Below are 17,503 nucleotides of genomic sequence, written 5' to 3' on the forward strand. Positions count from 1 at the left end.
GATTATGAAGAGCTAAATATTTCAGGGTATAAAATCTAATGAGGTGTTTGATAATATTTTGCTATAAACAGTAACAACTGATCTGAGTTTTCTGTTGCATTAAATAAGTGCAGAGAGGAGGCAGACAGAAAGCTGCTAACCCCAGTGTAAACTGGATTTTAACCCTTTTTTCAGGTGTGAACGATCTTGGCTATTGTTAAAAAGGTGAGTAAGATCTAAAGAACTTCTGAGCATTGGAGTTTCTCTTCACTTAAAGGTGTTTCTCTCTTAGAGGTGCTTTTCAAGAGGTGTTTGTCCTGTCCCCCTTTCCTCCAGATTTTTTACAGTCTCTTTTGGAATAGGCATCTCTTGGTTACAGAAGAACCACAACAAGAAAACCTATAATCTAAGAACATGATCTTACTAAAAACCCAATGGATGAAGTGTGCAGTGTTAGTACAAATAAACACTTCTGTGTTCTTTCTCAAATCTGTGATTTTTCCCAGTGGTTCGTAACTGAAGATTCAAACCCTGCTTTTGTCCAGATACAGAACAACCAAAAGTGAAAAGGCTAATAGGTAATAGCTCAGGAGTTCTTGTGATTACATGGGTTAAGGAAACTTAGGGCCAAGCCTGTGTTCTAGCATTGATCTTTCCTGTTGAAACAGTTGACCTTGGTACAAAAACCTATTTACTTAGTTGGCTAAGCAACGATTATGTTCCTTGGAAAGACTTTTGCTTGGAAGCTGAAAAAATGATCTCCAAAAGTATGCTTCTAAACACACAGAAGGAGAAACATCTTCAGAGAGCACCGGTGCTACTTTACTAAAGTCTGCTTTTAAGACAGCATCAGCACAAGATGTTAGAAACAACATTTCCATTGACACCAGTTCACGTCCTGGGTTTTCCATGGGCAGTAGTTTTGACAGAAAAGCTTTTTTCCAATCTACTCGCTACAAAAGCTCAGGCTTTCCTGCTTTTGCCCCAGGGACACTCTGCAAGATTCTTGTGAGTCCCGGCTGCAGCTTTTCCCATCATCTGCTCACTTCAGATCCAGGCATAGGTAAATCCATGTTTATTTGGAAATACGATGTATTTATGTTGCTGGTTGTTTGCCTTGTAGTGAAATGAAAATCCTACGACAAACATCCCTGCTCTGTGAAAGTCCTTTTGCATCAGGCTTTTGGAAATTGTCTGCTAGGTCTTGTGCTGACCACTTCTCAGCCAGGTATGCTGAAAAACATCTGCCACTAATTGAAAGGATACGCTACCGAAGTCAAAGCTTTGAAGTCTGTTCTCCCTAATGTACACACACATATATATACTGTCTAACACCTTCAGAAGTTAGTGGGAGTTATGCACACACACACACACTGACAGAAAAAACAAGCTCTTGAGGCTACACAAAGCGCAGTTTATGTACAGTCTTATGGAGGCTTGGCATCCAAGGAAGTGAGGAGCAGTTAGCAGCTAATGCCTTTCCTGTGAACTGGTGGGATGAATACAGATTGATGTGGATGAAAGGAGTAAAAAAATACTGTTTCATAGTAGAGCATACTTCATTTATGTAGCTGCTTCCATCAGTAGAAATGGAAGCCATGTATCTGCTCTGAGGGAAGTCTTGATCCCAAAGCTGCATAGGATAATTATACGTCAGAGGATATTCTTATCTGCAAAGCCCTGCTTCTTAATTGTATGGCCAGAGGAAGCAGAACAGTAACAGTTAAATCAGTTAAATACAGCAAACACTTTCAGAAAGAACATTTTAACCTACCAGGAAAGAAGAAAGCTGAAAGGAGCTTTACTGTAAAAGCTAGCAACAGATGGGGTATCAGAGAATTATGAGATACTGAAAGAGAGATCTGACTGATGTGTGGATAGAAAGAAAAGCAGAGATTTCAAAGATATTAATGGATGGACACTCTATGGGGAACTTTTGACTCTCTTATATGAGACTTTGTTAGGTCTCATCATTGCTGTACAGCATATTGAGTGACAACTTGGACAAACAGAAGTGAAGGCTGGTACCCTGCAAAGACATACTGAAGTTCCTGCATCCATTTTGCTGCTCTCCTCATCTGTGCAAGATGTAGAGGAATTTTCTGGGCTGCAGCATCTTATGGCTCCTTGTCCTGCTGCAGTCTCAGTTGCCAGACCTGTTCTTTCTGGTACAGGTACAGCAGTAACACTGGGACAGCAGCTCATCAAACTGAGCCACTCCTGTGGACAGGCTTCAGGTTTTTGTCTGCAGCCTTTGTACCAGGAGCTGGCAAAGCATGGGCTTGTTTGGAACAACAGTCTGTGCTCAGTGCTTTCTTTCCTTACTGCTGAAAAAGACAAATTGAAGTATGTACATAAGCCATCAAACTTTGATGGGTGACTGGAGCCAGCAGTCATTTAACAAAGTCTGATTTGCATTTGCACTCTACACACTACAAGTCACTGCCTGTTTAGTTTTTCTATGGTGGCAGTAAATCAAAACCTTATGGAATAGAGATCTTACTTGTTGCCTGTAAATATCAGTGGGTCACTGAAAGAAAGAGCCAGGAGAATGTGGGAGCTATTAACAAAGAGATCTTTCCTTTGTTGCATTTTAAAAGCAATAGAAGAAAGGGAACCAAGAGGATTATACACATATGAAGTTGAATGGCATGTGGTCCTACAAAAAAAGAAGATTCATAGGGAAAATTCCAGCTTTCTGTTTTTCTTGCTTTATCTCTTTTATACCTCAGGGCGTTTTCTTATGAGCTTTGATAGAAAACAAATACACACTCTGTGTGCCAGATCTGACTTACTTGGTGATACTCAATTTTCAGAATAGGCAGAATCTAATGTATTTTAGGTAATTTTTGCACTCAAGGCTAAGAGAGAAACTTTCTGATCTCAGCAGATCTTGAGCTGCTATAGAATTGTCTTCTTGATCCTGATGTCTGCACAAAACAGCTGTTTACAAGAAACTGAGAAGACAAATGTCTGAACTGTGAAACCCCTGGCTATACTCACAGCAGTCATGCAACATTGCAGCTACATCTTTCCCTGTCAAACATAACTCTTGATACCAGTTCCCTGTCAAACATAACTCTTAGCATCAAAGACTGCTGTGATTCATCTGTGGGTATAGAACAAAATCCATTTCAGAAGCACAAAAAAGGTATCTCTCTTTGGCATCCTTATTTGTAAAAGCCTGATTCTGTAAGCACACCCAGAGCTCTTGCTAGCATCTGACCAGTGTCTTGGCTATTGAGGCATATGCTTAAGCAGTTTAGCTGATTAACACATTAATGCAGTAAATGTTAATTGATTAACGATTAATTATATATCAAGGCCTAAGAAGGGAGTTTTATGATGGTTTGTACCAGAAAATTCATGGCAGTTCAAGACTCCTTTTGCACAACTCTAAGAACTGTTCCAAGACAGAGTTAAGAAGAGCTGCCATCATCAACTCAGTTTCTGAAGAAGACTGATGTGACTGTTCCCTCTGTCTGTCCTCAACGTGCCTGTTTGTCTGAGCCTTTGGCTGATCTCAGCCATGTCTGACCAAGGCAAAGCTGCTGAGTGCCTGCTCATTTTGATGGGTTTAAAAGAGGAAAGAGCCACAGCTAGGCATCTTTTCCATTGAGATGGGCATAAGTAGGACTCAGCCCTTAACCTGTCCCCACAAGCAGAGCCCAGGCAGGCAGCATTGCACACGGGTGAACATAGCAGCATGTTCATAGCTTTAAGGCAGCCACAGCACATGCAGCCCTCAGTCCAGCCAGCCATGCCCAAACCCAGCAAGGAGCTGAGAGTGCCCTGAAGGGTGGAGGGTAAGAATACTGGAGAAAGAACTGGATTGATTTCATATAGGACTGCAGATTGTTGGTTGGATGAATATGGAAGAAATGAAAGGGCTTGCTGTAACTATGAATGGGGACATAGGTCTCAGTGTAAGGAACGTGTGTTATAATTGAATTTGTATCAATTAAAAGCAATGTCCTCTTTTCTAAAAGAAAAAAGCATACTGGAGAGGTTTCAAGTAAGACACAACTTGATCATAAGTTAGACATGCACCCATTAATCACATGTATAAAACAGCAAAGGAGATGTGCTGTCTGAGGCTGTGATGCAGGGTTTGCTGCTGCTGCTTCTTACTGGATATTTACTTCCTAAAACTACAAGCAGCATCCCTGAAGTGGAGGATGTTCTTTCAGTCAACTGCTTTGTGCTGGCTTGTGTTCCTGTGTGTTACACTTACATGTTAAAGCTGTTTCCTTCCTGGATTTTACTCTTTCCATACCCGCTACAGTCTAGGCTCTGCCACCCAACTTTGCTTTAGCTTTTCTATTCAAACATCGATGATGCATCCACTGTTTTTTATATATTCAAATCAGAGGAGACTTTACTGTCATCAGAAATGTTTCAGTGTAAGGACCATTTGGGGAGCTCACTGTCATGGTCATCTCACTCTGTCATCAGGAAACTCCTGCCTTGTGCAAAATAAGTTGTTCAAAATGGTTTCTCCTTTGCAAATGATCCAATTTTTCCCCTGCCACAAGCAGTAACCAATTGCAATGGGCAAAGACAATTCCTTTCCCAAGATCCAGCATATACGTGTAGGCTCAGACGCAGCAGGTGGAGACAGACAGGGGAACACAAGGGCACAGTGGGACAATAGCAACCGGAGCAATGATTTCAGCATCCCACAGCTGTCCCACCCACTGCAAGGTTATTCTCAAGGGGGGGGGATGATGACAAAAGAGATATTTGAAGGAGGACAATGAGAGAGTTCTGCAGATGTTTACAGGGAGCTGCTCCTACATGTGAGGAGCTGCATGGAAGAGAACACAACGGTGCTTGTGTGATAGCACTAGCAATGGGGTGATGGAGCTGGCTTCGCTCATAGCAGCACGGAGCCTGGAGTTGATACCACGGGGTTTACTTTAGAGGATGGTCAAACCCTGACATTTTTGAAAGACTGGATGCACATCACATAATGCATCACCTCTGCCACATTTCTCTTAAATTGTATTTTCATTACCAGTGCTGCCACTGACTACCAAAATACCATCATCCTGTGTGGTGAACTTAACTGTTTCTCTGTAAATGCCATCTGCTTTCCCTGGAAATGAAATATGAAACTTTGTTGCCAACAACAACATTCTATTCCAGAGGTTCCCAAACTTCTTTACGCAATCCTGCCTACCAGTAACTTTTGGCCTTGAGAACCCATCTTTGCTTGCTGGTTCTGGTATTTGAATATTGAAATGTTTAAGCATCAACGTAAATTGGAAATAACTTGGTTTTCAGACTCATCCATGACATGTCAGAGTCCCTTGTGGGCTGGTCTACACTTGTTAACAGAAAAAAAACAAACCAAAACTGAAATGAAGGCAATGAAGTTATTTGTATATAAATGTTGTATACTGATAGGTATGCAACACTGTGGTGTTTTGCAGCTGGGAGTCAGCTTTCTGAGTTACATTCATTTACATGCTTAGTATGGGAGATGCTTCAGGCATCTCTGTTGCCAGATACATTCCTTTCCATAAAGTTCTGTGAACACCAGAATGGGTTCTTCCAGATCAGTAGTGCTGTTTGAACTTGCTAAACTGCAGCAAAGACAAATGATAATGCAGTTTGTTTTCTGCAACCAGTGTCTTTGCAGCAGTTGGCTCACTTAGTGGGTGACTACAAAGATCCTTAACATTCTCTCTTTGCTTCTCAGCAGTAGAAGAATCTAAGGCAGAACTTTTAATGTTGCAAGACAGCGATGACTGTGCATTATTTCAATAGTATATCAGTGCTGACCTTCATCCTTTACACAAAAAGCATCATAATGGTCATTCACAAAGGGACCGGTTTCAATTTTAACATCAATGGCTTTCACGCTCTGCTGTTTGCTGCCCGTCTTTCTGCATATAATTGTCCTAAAATAAAGAAGAAGAAGAAAAAAAAGTAATCAGAAATCTTCTGGAGCTGTACATGCAGGTGACATTTGGAGATCTTTCATCACAGTAGTCAGGCTTCAGCCTCAGCTGAACTGTTTAAGAGTTGTCACAAAAGGCATGAGTGTGGGAAGAGCTATGGAAAACACTAAAGGAGAATTAGAAGTAATTCGAAAAACGTCTGCTGGAGATCAGTTCAAGGCATAGGAAGCAATAGGAAGTGTGTTTATCTTATCATATTCTATGATTCTATATTGTCTAATACTTAGAAGCATCAGATGAAGTCCCAGAGTATTTTAGGTCACATTCTGCTCTCACATTCCAGCAATACAAATTGCCACCAATGCCACCTGGGTAAAAATGAACAATCCCCTAAAGATTTGATCCAGAAGATTATAAATCATTAACATTTTACATCAGAGGACCATTAAGTTTGCATATGGAACTGCTCAAAAGCTAACACAGGCAAGCTCAGGAAATTCATCCTGAGTTCTTGGAAGAAAAACTGCTAATTTTTTTTGACAGTAATTTCCAACCTTTGTGTAAACCCCATTAGTTCTGGTTTGGTACTCAGCAATACCTAATCCATCCTGCTGGCCTCTGTAGGCTCGAACAAAGGTAATAGATCTGTATTTCATTTTACAACTCCATAGATGCTAAACGTGAAGGAAGCGATTAGTAATTATGTCTTCTCTCAGCTGTGCTGGCTGCTTAAACCTAACAAATAGAAGACAGATTGTTGTAGAAAACACTGCTTTTACTGTTACACTGAAGGTTACAAAGGCTGGGAAAGTAAATTCAGCCCAAATTTTTGCAGCTGGATATTAATGGTGTGGGGTTTATTTCTTTGTGGACAGCAGGTTTGTAGAAGCATTGCAGGGTCAGCTATTCTAGTGAAAGCAAGACAAAAATGCTTTCTGCAGAGGAATCCTTCCAGTGGAAGAAATCTATCATTGTGCATTGTGCAATGGCTGAGCTAATTTTGCTGTTGGTTCCACGCTCAGTTTGGGGAATAAAATCAGTGTTGCTCATTCACTGACTGTGGAAAAGATCCAGTGGAAGCCCAGTATTTGATCATGTACTTAAATACTGTGTCACAGCTGATTTACACAAGTGGGCTGAATTATGTCTGTACAGACCATCTTCATTCTGGCATGTGATAGCTTTTGAACAGTTAAATACACAACTTTCATGTTCTTTTAGTGTCAACAAACAAAAGCAACATGAAACAAGCCATATGATGGTGGTCAGGCATATGTACCAGAATGGTTCCTACCACATTTCTGCTCTGGAAAACAACATGATGGCATCCCCTACTGAAAGTTCCTTTATGATTTCAAGTCATATGTTTCTTTTGTAAGGAAAACACCCCTTGATTGTTTTGGGGTTGATTGATTGAAGAACAATATTGTCCATACAGGTTTAAAATTAAGTCCTTTCAGAATTTAATGCATATAAAGCCCAAGTCCTCTAAGCCAGTAGTAATCAGGCACCTGGACAAAAGTGACTTGATCTGATCAGTTCAGATGACTGGGAGAATCAGGCCATCAGGCAGAAAGTTTTTGTATATATTCTCGTGTCATTGCACTAGGTCTTACAGAGCCTAAGGGAATGAAACAGTTTTGCCTCATTTCAAATAGTTACTAACCATCTTGCCAGTTACTCACTTAGGCACTTGGATCAGTTATGCAGCACTGAGTAGACACATACTGACACATAAAACTGCATGCCTTTTGTCTGTAGTTGTTTACTGAGGACTTCAGTCTCTTGTAAGAAACAAACACTAACAGAGATTGTTGCCATCGTGTGATTCTGGTCTCTGAAAATCAGCCCACATTCCCTCCTGTGCTCAATCAAGGGACCCACTTCTGAAAATCTTATGAATTTTCTGATTTATGCTTCAAATTTCTACACAATATATTTTGTTTCTCTCCAAAGAACTGTAATTTCTTTACCATTTCTCCAGTAAGCTAAAAAAGTTATCTGTGGATGATGCATCTTTAGTATAGTCAGGTCATCTCCAAAACAGGATACGTAGCTCACATGTATAATTGTGTATCTGAAAAGCAAGTTTTTCTTACTTTTTTATCCCAAGTTTTACAAGTTTGTAATTGATGGGATATACTGATTAATGTATTAATTTTAAGAGCATTTTTAGCTGCTATCCAAGGAGACCAAACTTACATAGAATCATAGGATAGTTAGGGTTGAAAAGGATCTTAAGATCATCCAGTTCCAACCCTGCCAAACATAGGTTTGTCTTACATACAATTTTATCATTACACATAAATGAAGGCTGTAAATGACACTGTTTTAAAATGTATTTCTCACTAAACTAAGTTTCCTGTGATGAGAGATATAATGTCTTATACACATATATATAATAGAAAAATTATAGTTTATTTAATGTCTCTCATTCATCCTTTTTGTCAGTGGTTTCCTACTACAAGCTCAGTCTTTCAAGCTTTAAACATCTTCAGGAAGCTGTTATTACTGCTGCTGAAAGGAGCTTCGAGAGTGCTCAGCATTTCTGAGTAGTAGATCTAAGGATCAGACCTGCAGTGGCACTGGCATAGGAATAATCTCTTTGCAGTCACTAGCACTCCAGGTATGATTGAAAATATACACTAATAGTCTCTTTTCTTTGAGTTCTTGGGGGGTTGGGGGGGTGTGTTTCCCTAAATCCTGAAATGCTAGGTTTTCATCTCTAATTACAGATTAAATACATAGGTAGAGCTTAGTCTCAGTTCTAAAATGTAGCTTCTGATGCTTTTAACTTTCTTCCATTTTTCATTTGAGGACTGAAAAAAGACAATCAGTTCGGAATTCAATATATTTGAACATTTCTTCAGCAGCAATGTTGCCATGCTGAAATAAGAAACAAAACATCACATATTTTTCCTGCTCTTTCTAGCACACTCCTGAGCGGTTGGGGAAATACATTGCCTGGTTTGTTTCTTTCCCATCTTGAATAGTTGCACTGGGGCATGCATCATATCTGGGAGAATGACACAAATTCTGTATATTTCTTAGGGATATACCCACCTACCCAATCATTTAGAAGAATGTAGTCATGCAGGGAATTTTATTCCTGTTACTGTTGCTTTCATGTAATAATTGAACTTAAACGGACTTGCTCATTACTCAGCATACGTTGTGATCTGATGCTTAGAGCAGCGTAATGCATGATTTTTTACCCTGTATCTAAGAAATGGATGCAATTTCATTTTTTCTTCTAAGGAGATCTCTTATGAAAGTAGACCTGCTCAGAAGAAACATACTGAGTTCAGACTGCTGGTTATCCATAATAATCCTCTATATTCAATACACATCTGCATGAAACATGAAATGTCCATGCATCGCTGAAAATGACTCTTCCACAGCCATGAACTCACAATCTCATCACAGAAATCAGATGTACTGTCGCTACAGACTGTGTAAGTACCATATTCTATCATTAAGGTAAAAATATGGAAGGTTTTTAGTAGTGTTGACAACAGCCACTGCTCTCTGATGGAAAGGAGGAGGGTGTCTGATGGTGTCTCCTTTGGTTCCTTGAAAAGCCAAGCCAAAAAGTACTGAGAATCTTCTCAGTCCACTGCCACCCAGCCTAGGAGAGCAACCTGCTTCATGATGCCTCCTCTCCTCTCACGTGAGTAAACACAGAGCACTATGTTGAACCTCAGCTCAATTCCTGATGTATGATGACTCATCCAACTACGAACAGTTATCAGTCCTTATGTACCTACCCCAAAAGAAAGGTCAAAGGTTGGCTGTACTGATCATTGTTTTCCTGTGCCATGGCTCACACATTGCACTGATTGTGTTGGCAATGAGCAAATGTAATATATAGTGCAATAAGGTATGAACCAGACTCCCCAGAAGCCTTCAACTTTTGCACTGGTTAAATTTTTTCTAATATATTATGTAACCAGTGAGTAATTGGTATATTTTGCACTTCTAATTCTTCAGTTCAAAGGAGGAAATAGCAGAAAAGCTGGCAGGAATAGCATTCATTTCACAGTATGCCATAATATGCCATTATGTAATATATATTATTAAATATAATGATATATCAAGCCATGGTAATGATACTTAACTTTATATATTGCATATATGCATATATAATAAAGATACATATACTAAACATAATATATATATAATAGTTTTGTTTGTAGTAGTATCTATTGGTATCTTACTTTCTAAGATAATTATATAGCAATTTTATAATACTTGAAAACTTTTCTGTAAACCCAAGTTAAAACATATGGAGTTAACAGCTGAGTTTACGTGACATGATGTGATCCATCAGCACAGAAACCAGTATGTGGGCCTGGGATGTTTAGTTGTCACTACTTTATCTGCCAGTTGATTGTAAGTTTTGTAGTCTGAGTCGATAAATACACTGAGTCATAGTGGTCTTATGACATTTATTCATAGCAGTATGAACTTGCATATGAATATATTCAACTAAGAACATCATCAACAATGTGTTATCTGAGGCACTGTGACAGTCTGGTTCACAACATAATGTAACAAACCTTCCCCTGGTTAGAAAGGTAAAAGCTTCATCACTTTTCTTAGTCACAGTAAATCTTTAGCATCCTTTGCTGATTTTTTTCATGTGTCAGCTTTACCACTTGTGTTTCAGTAATTAGGTAAGAGAAAAAGAAATCAGGAGTCTGGAAGTCAAACGAGAGGATTTTTATTCCTAGTCTTTCCCTTCCATAGTTTGGGAACCTGCAAATTATAAAGCTGGCTCTGATGAGGAAAAACATATAAATGACATGTTCACAATCACCAAAGGGAAGAAAATTTCCCCGAAAAGTCATGAAGGGGAGCACAGGTGAGCTTTGGAAAGTCCATTGACTGGGAACTATAGAGGCTAATTTTGGCTGGATGTGACCCAAAGAAAGCAGCTGCTAAGTGTGACATGAAGACATTCCAACAGCAATACTGCCACTGGAAATGTCAAAAGGAGGTCTTACCAAGGCAGAACCAATATCCTTTAGAGTCTTAAAAATATACACCAAAATGCAGCCTTTTGTGCTTAAAATTTTACATACGACTACTGAAATAGTAAGGCCTCTGTTCATTAAATAAATATGTCCCATTCATGCAGATTTTCATACTGTAGCCCAGTATGGAAGATTTTATATAGCCATCTTACTATAATATTGCTGTGTACATATAATTTGAGCGTTCTCAGTTCATGTAGAGGAGAATTGTGTTGCTTCCTGGCCTGGACTAGTTGGGTGCTCAAAGACATGTCAAGTGTCACTAGAAAGAAGTTGGTTTTACCCAGTTTCATTTTATGGGCTCCAGTTTAATTTATGGCTTTCATCAGAGATGTTACTGATTAGTTACCAAGGGCTTAATAAAACCCCTGAAATATTTGCTGAATGCTATTAGTTTACAAAGAAACTCAATTCTTAGACAAAAGGCTTTCAGATAGGACAAAACATTAGAGAGATTCTTTAAAAAGGACAAAATATGTGGAGTTCTTTTGACAATTAGAAAATAAACCTCATTAGAACTAACTGGCAAGTTAAACTCCTGGCATTAGTCACTCCTGTGCATGTGCTAAGAGTAACTCTTTCTTAACTCCTTTCTATCTTCATTTTGTGAGGCTAAACAAAGTGATCACCTTTAATCATTGCTGATGAGAGAGTAGCTTTCTTGGACTGATCCTAGTCTAAACTCATACCTCCTGAGCTTGGATGCACAGAATTACATTGTACTGGTGCAGGAGGTGTCTTATCAGTGCCTTGTTCAAGTCCTTCAAGTACTGCCCCTCTCTCCTGGAGGAGCTGCTGGATGTCTGCCTTTTCCAACTGAACTACTAGTTTAAGGAAGAAATTCCTATTAGTATATATAATACTTCATACATTCATATTCTTGTTAGTATAATACTAATTAGTATAATACATTCTTGTTCATATAATACTGTTACATTGAACCTCATTTCTGTTATTCCATCTCTGAAGTCAGGCTTACCTTCCTGTTCAATACTGTGATTTTCCTTGGTCTTAACAATGAGTTCTAGCATTAACTTATTTCACTAGCATACCCCTACCTTTTGTGCCAGAGTTTGCCAAAGTTTTGCTAAAGCCCTCAAAAAACCCACTCCCAGTAAAAATACAAGTGGAAAGTATGAGTCCCAGCTAAGTAAATGGCTACTCTACAGTTTATAGATGATGTTTTGGGTGCTTGTCCTAGAAAATACATCAGAAATGTATTTTCAGTTCTTGGGTTGTCTGTTTCACAAGGGCCATGGCTGTCGTACTTTGCCCATGCTGTCCTCCCATCTTATGCCAGGACAAGATTCACATCCCCTGCAAACCTGATGCTCATGTCCACATTGCTCAATCATGTCATTCCTTGGAGCAAACAGGCCATGTCTATACAGTGAATTGGCCATATTTATACAGTCAATTCAAGCCTCTTGACTGACCTTCATGTAGAAACCCATATTCCTGAAACACTTTGGGGTTTTTTCGGTATGAGACTTTCTGCAACAATTGACAAGAACCAGTGAGAAGGCAAAGTCATCTTCTAGCAGAGCATGACACTGTGTGTGGGCTGTGGGACTGGAGCTTGTGACGTGAAGGCATTTCAGAGTGCAAGACCTCCTCAGACATTTTCATAAGCCATTTTAGCATCTTGATTTGGACCATGTCCTGTTAGCTGTGTCTGGATTTTTCTCTTGAAGGGAATTAATTGACTTACCTCATACACATGTCTGGGAGCAAATTCATATGCATTATCATCAGGCAGCAGACCACAGCCTTGATATAAAACAGAGAACTCGCCAAACTGACATATCATTAGGACTGCTTCTCTGCAAATAAGCAAGTGGGCCTGTTATAGCATGTACACCTGGACAGGTTTCATGGGGGCCACAAATCCAAGGGTTTGCACACACAGATGAGAGGACTGGCAAGGGTTAGTGACTTGGATTGCTGTTTCCTTGGATATTCCTTGGATTCATTCCTTGGATATTTCTGTTTTCTTTCCCAAGAAATGTGCTGTTATTACCCTACTGCCAGGTGCTGGGCAAGTCCCACACAGTAGGCAGAAAAAGAAATAGGTAGTCTTGTGAGATGTCATTTCTGAATCTTACTATTCCATTTCTCACTGGTGTCATCTGCAGTGAGGGCCCTGTTGTGTTTGACACTGTGGAAGCAGTCAATAGGATTCAGTGCAAAACCTAAAGAACTAACAAAAGGAAGGAAAAATAAAGATGAAGTAATTTTCCTAGCAGCAAACATCTGGTCTGTGGTCAGCCAAGAAAAGAACTCCAGTCTGACTCCCACAGCAAGGCTTATTCTAGCTGACTGCCTTCTTCCTCCAGAGTTATCCCCTCTGAAATAAATCCTCCAGGGACTGGGTAGGAACCAGCCCAGGGCAACTTCATACAAAGGAATGGGTTGACAACCCTGGAGGAGGTCTATCATAGAACAGAAAGTCTGTGCAGAGCTTCACGTCCCTTATAGAAGGGATACATGACTTCATTCTTTTGTAGACAAATAAGCAGTGGGAAAAAGCTTTTAGTGCTAGGAAGGTGATGGAGATTCATAAATTTGCTATGAATATCTCAACACAAGCTATTGATTGCAGTTGTTGGATGCAATTTCTAAAGCAAATAGCTGATTTCTAACATTCTGTGCACAGAATATGAAATCATATGAAAAATTGGGTCATGTTCACTTTGCAAATCTCAAAAGCCCCAGAAATGAGCAAAAGACCCCATGGGATCTGCTGCCCAGTGCTGGAGGACTTGACACAAGGTTTTCCAGTCCAGCATCTGAATTCAAAAGATAGAGAACTCAGCCACCTTTTTTCATTTAGATTCTGGCAAGTGTCTTGCTGGTTTGACTGACTCACTTGTCTGACATGCAAATAAGTCCTAAGAATGTGATTTTTAGTATAAATAGCTATTAGGGCTCATCTGACAAGCGAGACCTGCCTAATGACATTTCATTTCCTGGAATGTAACAATGTGTTATGCTTTATAAGTTACACGTCAGGACTGACTTGTAAATGGTGTTCTTCTGGGCTGCTGGAAGAAGTTATCCCTTATCCTCTTAACCCTATTGACTTGTCAATGGCTCTTCTTTAAAAGTTCCCAAGGCCTTGGACCTGTCAGTGACCTCCTGTACAAACAGCCCTGAACCTTGCCTTGGGTTGGTCTGAACAACTGGAAGTGGAAGACAAAGCCATCCCCTTACGCCTGTGAAAGAGGTTCTGTCCCAGGCTGCTCAACCACAAAACCACCCAGTTTATTGTCTCTTTGGATTGGCTGGCAGGGTTCCACTTACTTAAGCAATTTCCATACTACATTAGTTGAACTGAATCATATTTGTTGAGACGTGATGCTTAGGCTAGCCCAGTTTGCAGGGACTGAAATGGGCTAGAGAGCTCAACATGAGCATCTCCACCAGCAGATTGCTATCTGTCTGCTTCCACCAGCACCCCTCTCTGCAGAGTGATGCTTTTTAACACCCTAACTATTAGCTATGTCATCACCCTGTTCAATTCTAACTTAAACAGAGAAGAGATGAGCACCTGTACCAGCTAATGAGGAAACAGTTACCACAGTGGGTCAGTAAGAAGTAGGTTGGAGTGAGCTGGGTGGCACAACCTTGTTGGATCCAACAGAGGATGTCCTATTATAACCTCAAAATCTTTGCATACTTACAAATAGACCCATATTTACATACAGGTCATCAGAAATTTGACAGTCACCCAAACTGGGCTAGTTCTTCAGAACACATTCTCTTTGCCCATCTAAGAGGTATAGCCCAGAGAGCAGGCAGTATAAACATGATCACACTGACCCAGTCCAACTGAGGCACAGTGATGTGTCAGGAGAAACTCTCATGGGTTTCCAGGCCCTGATTTGGCTGCAAAAATAATAATGACATTAACAGCCAACAGTGATAGACATGTTTACTAGGAGTGGGATTGTACTTATTCACTAGGACCATAAAATAGCCATCAGAAGTGAACAAATCACTGACTTGTGCTGGAAAATGGATCTAGGGGTAAAAAAGCCCTTATATGTCTGCTAGAGCTCTTGTTCAGTTTTAAGTCTTAACTCAGCAAATCTGCAACACTATAATGAATTCGCTCACATAACTTGTTTGTGTTTACTTCTACTGCCAATGCCTAATCCATTTTTCCTCAGGGGAAAGATTAGGATACTTTCCAGGCATCAAACAAATAAACCAAACTGCATTCTTCCTGAAATTAGGAACTCCTTTTATCATGTTCCCTCCTATTCATCTCCTTTCTGATGTACACTGTCCAAGAGGATATGGGGGAATACTAGACTAAAGCTCTGTGATCTGCACTGGATGCCAGTCAGCTGCTGGGAAGTTTGGGAACTTGGAAAGAGTGTCTTGGTAAAACAAACCCTTATCACCATTGAACATGAACAGAGATTAGATATTGCCCTCTAACTCATGGGAACTTCGTACAGCATCTCAAGGGGAAAAAAGGCTGTGGCTGGTAAGCCTTCTGAAGGAAAAATCCAAGAGACAAGGGGCTTCGGATCTACTCATGCTTCTGGGCAATTCCTGTATGGTCCCAGGTTCGGTGGCACAAGACATTCCTGCCAACCCTCAGCTCCTCTATTTGCTGTTTGTTTTAATTTCCTGTGATTTGGTCTCTTTCTTTGCCAAATCTGAAGCCTGTCAATGTGTTCCTGAGGCGTGCTGTGAAGATTTCAACTTTGGAAGAGATGAACACCTTAACTAACAAAATTCAGCACATCGAGTGACAATATCGGTTCCCTGGTGAGCTTCCTCAGCAACCTCTCTACCACATGTGCATTATCACAGTCAAGTATATCTAAAGTCATACCTATCTGAACATGCTTGTTGCCTATTCAGCCATGTGTAAACGCCTGCGTCAGGCTGGTTTCCATGAGAAGCACAGTTTGCTGAGCTTCTTATGGAGCAGGAAGTAACTGAGTCAGTGGGGGCACTGGCACTAACTCCAGCACTGTGCCTTCAGCCTGCAAGCTCCTTTAGGGCTCAGCACCCCGCTACAGGCTAGGTGAAGAGGAACCACAACATCATTCAGAAAGAAAGAGGAGGAGCAAATTGCCTCAGATGTGTGAAATGTGTGACAGACGGATACATACTTGTGTCCCTGCAATATTAGCTGTACAGAATGGATTCTGTGGGGAGAGTGGCATATTTAGCTCTATGGCATGGTGCTTGAGCAGCCAGTGTTCAGTATTCTTAGTGAAGGAGGACTCAGGAGGGGTTAGGCTGTTGTCCTTACCCAGCAGAGCCACCGTCGAGCCATCCCGTGGAGCAGCCAGCGAAAGAACAGTCCAGAACAGCCCTTTTCAGTTCTTCTGCAGTTGCTAAGCGAGCATTCAGGTCAACGCAAGCTTTCTTAGCTTCAGCTAAATCCAGACCCTGAGAGTTGTTCTTGGACTCAAGTGCAAACACTTTCCCTGCAGCACCAAGAAAGGACATGTCATGGCATTGTACCCATCTCATATTCAGCAGAAGCATTGCAGATTATTACCAAATGAAGTTTTTTGGCTTTTTACCGAGTTCATTTTCATGAGCATCCTACTTCTTGGAATGAATGATTTTATCAAGACTGTAAGTACCTTTGTCTTAACTTTTAGTTTTGTTCAACAGGAGAGCAAATATCGCTAAGCCCCTATTCATTCCTATCTCATATGAGAAATTAGTATTGTCTCTATAGGTCTGTGTTTAAGATCTGGAGAGAGAAAGCATGGCACTACCTCATATGCACACATATAGTCAAAGCCAGAGCATCTCCTGTAGGCTATAACCCTGGAATTCATTACTAAGCATTTTACAGTTACATTTCTAACAACTACATCTATGAACCAAGTAAAATCTAAAAGGCAGTATTGCAATGCAGGCTTCCGTGTCAGAAACTGATTGATACCTATTCTCTAAAATCTAAATAATGTAATTCTATGGCAACTTGTGTCTAAATGACACCGCAAAGACCCTCTGTTTTCGTATCTTTCTGGAAACAGTTTTTTTTCTTAATGGAAGGCTTTTTTGAATGAGCAGAAGAATGTATTTAGCAAAACTCTTTCCTGTTTTACTTGTATTTTTAGTTCAGTTTATTTTACTTTAACACTAAAAGCTGTAAGAGTGAAAATTGGAGGTTTTGACAAATGGGAACAGGTCAGTTGGGGTTTTGGCAGTGAAGCTTGAGAAGTTACTGGGTTATGGAATAAACACATTAGCTGGATGTCTCCAGAAAAGGAAATACATGAAGTTTACAATGCTGACACTTAAATGGCTGTATCTTCCTTCTGAAGATAGCATTCCTCAGAATACCTTCCAAATTTCAAAGGTACAGATTGAGGTTGCTTGTAGGTGCAGGGAGACAACTTTTAAACACTGTTCATTCAGTGAATGCCTGGAAAGACTTAAGTCTTGTTTCAAAAGTAGATTAGTAGTAGTGGGTATATGAACGCATAGCTTCCAGCACATACCAGGTGTTCACTATGCAGCTAACTTCACACTCATAGGATATATTGACCAGTATCATGAATCCTTCAAACTGATTCAACCTGATTCTGTACTAAGTGC

The 17,503-nt window shown here is 40.2% G+C and overlaps 1 protein-coding gene across 1 annotated transcript in view; it reads right to left on the reverse strand.

Annotated features, from left to right (window-relative positions):
• The window catches only part of SUSD5 (sushi domain containing 5), a 37,657-nt gene that overhangs the window by 13,319 nt on the left and 6,835 nt on the right, over nucleotides 1-17,503 (reverse strand). Inside the window, exons 2-3 of the mRNA XM_005143748.4 lie at nucleotides 16,197-16,374; nucleotides 5,767-5,885 (exon numbers count right to left, since the gene is read on the reverse strand). Coding sequence (XP_005143805.3) covers nucleotides 5,767-5,885; nucleotides 16,197-16,374 — 297 coding nt within the window. The remainder of the gene's footprint in view (nucleotides 1-5,766; nucleotides 5,886-16,196; nucleotides 16,375-17,503) is intronic.

Source organism: Melopsittacus undulatus, chromosome 1 (genome assembly GCF_012275295.1).
Source record: "Melopsittacus undulatus isolate bMelUnd1 chromosome 1, bMelUnd1.mat.Z, whole genome shotgun sequence".
In the NCBI taxonomy this organism is placed as follows: domain Eukaryota; kingdom Metazoa; phylum Chordata; class Aves; order Psittaciformes; family Psittaculidae; genus Melopsittacus; species Melopsittacus undulatus.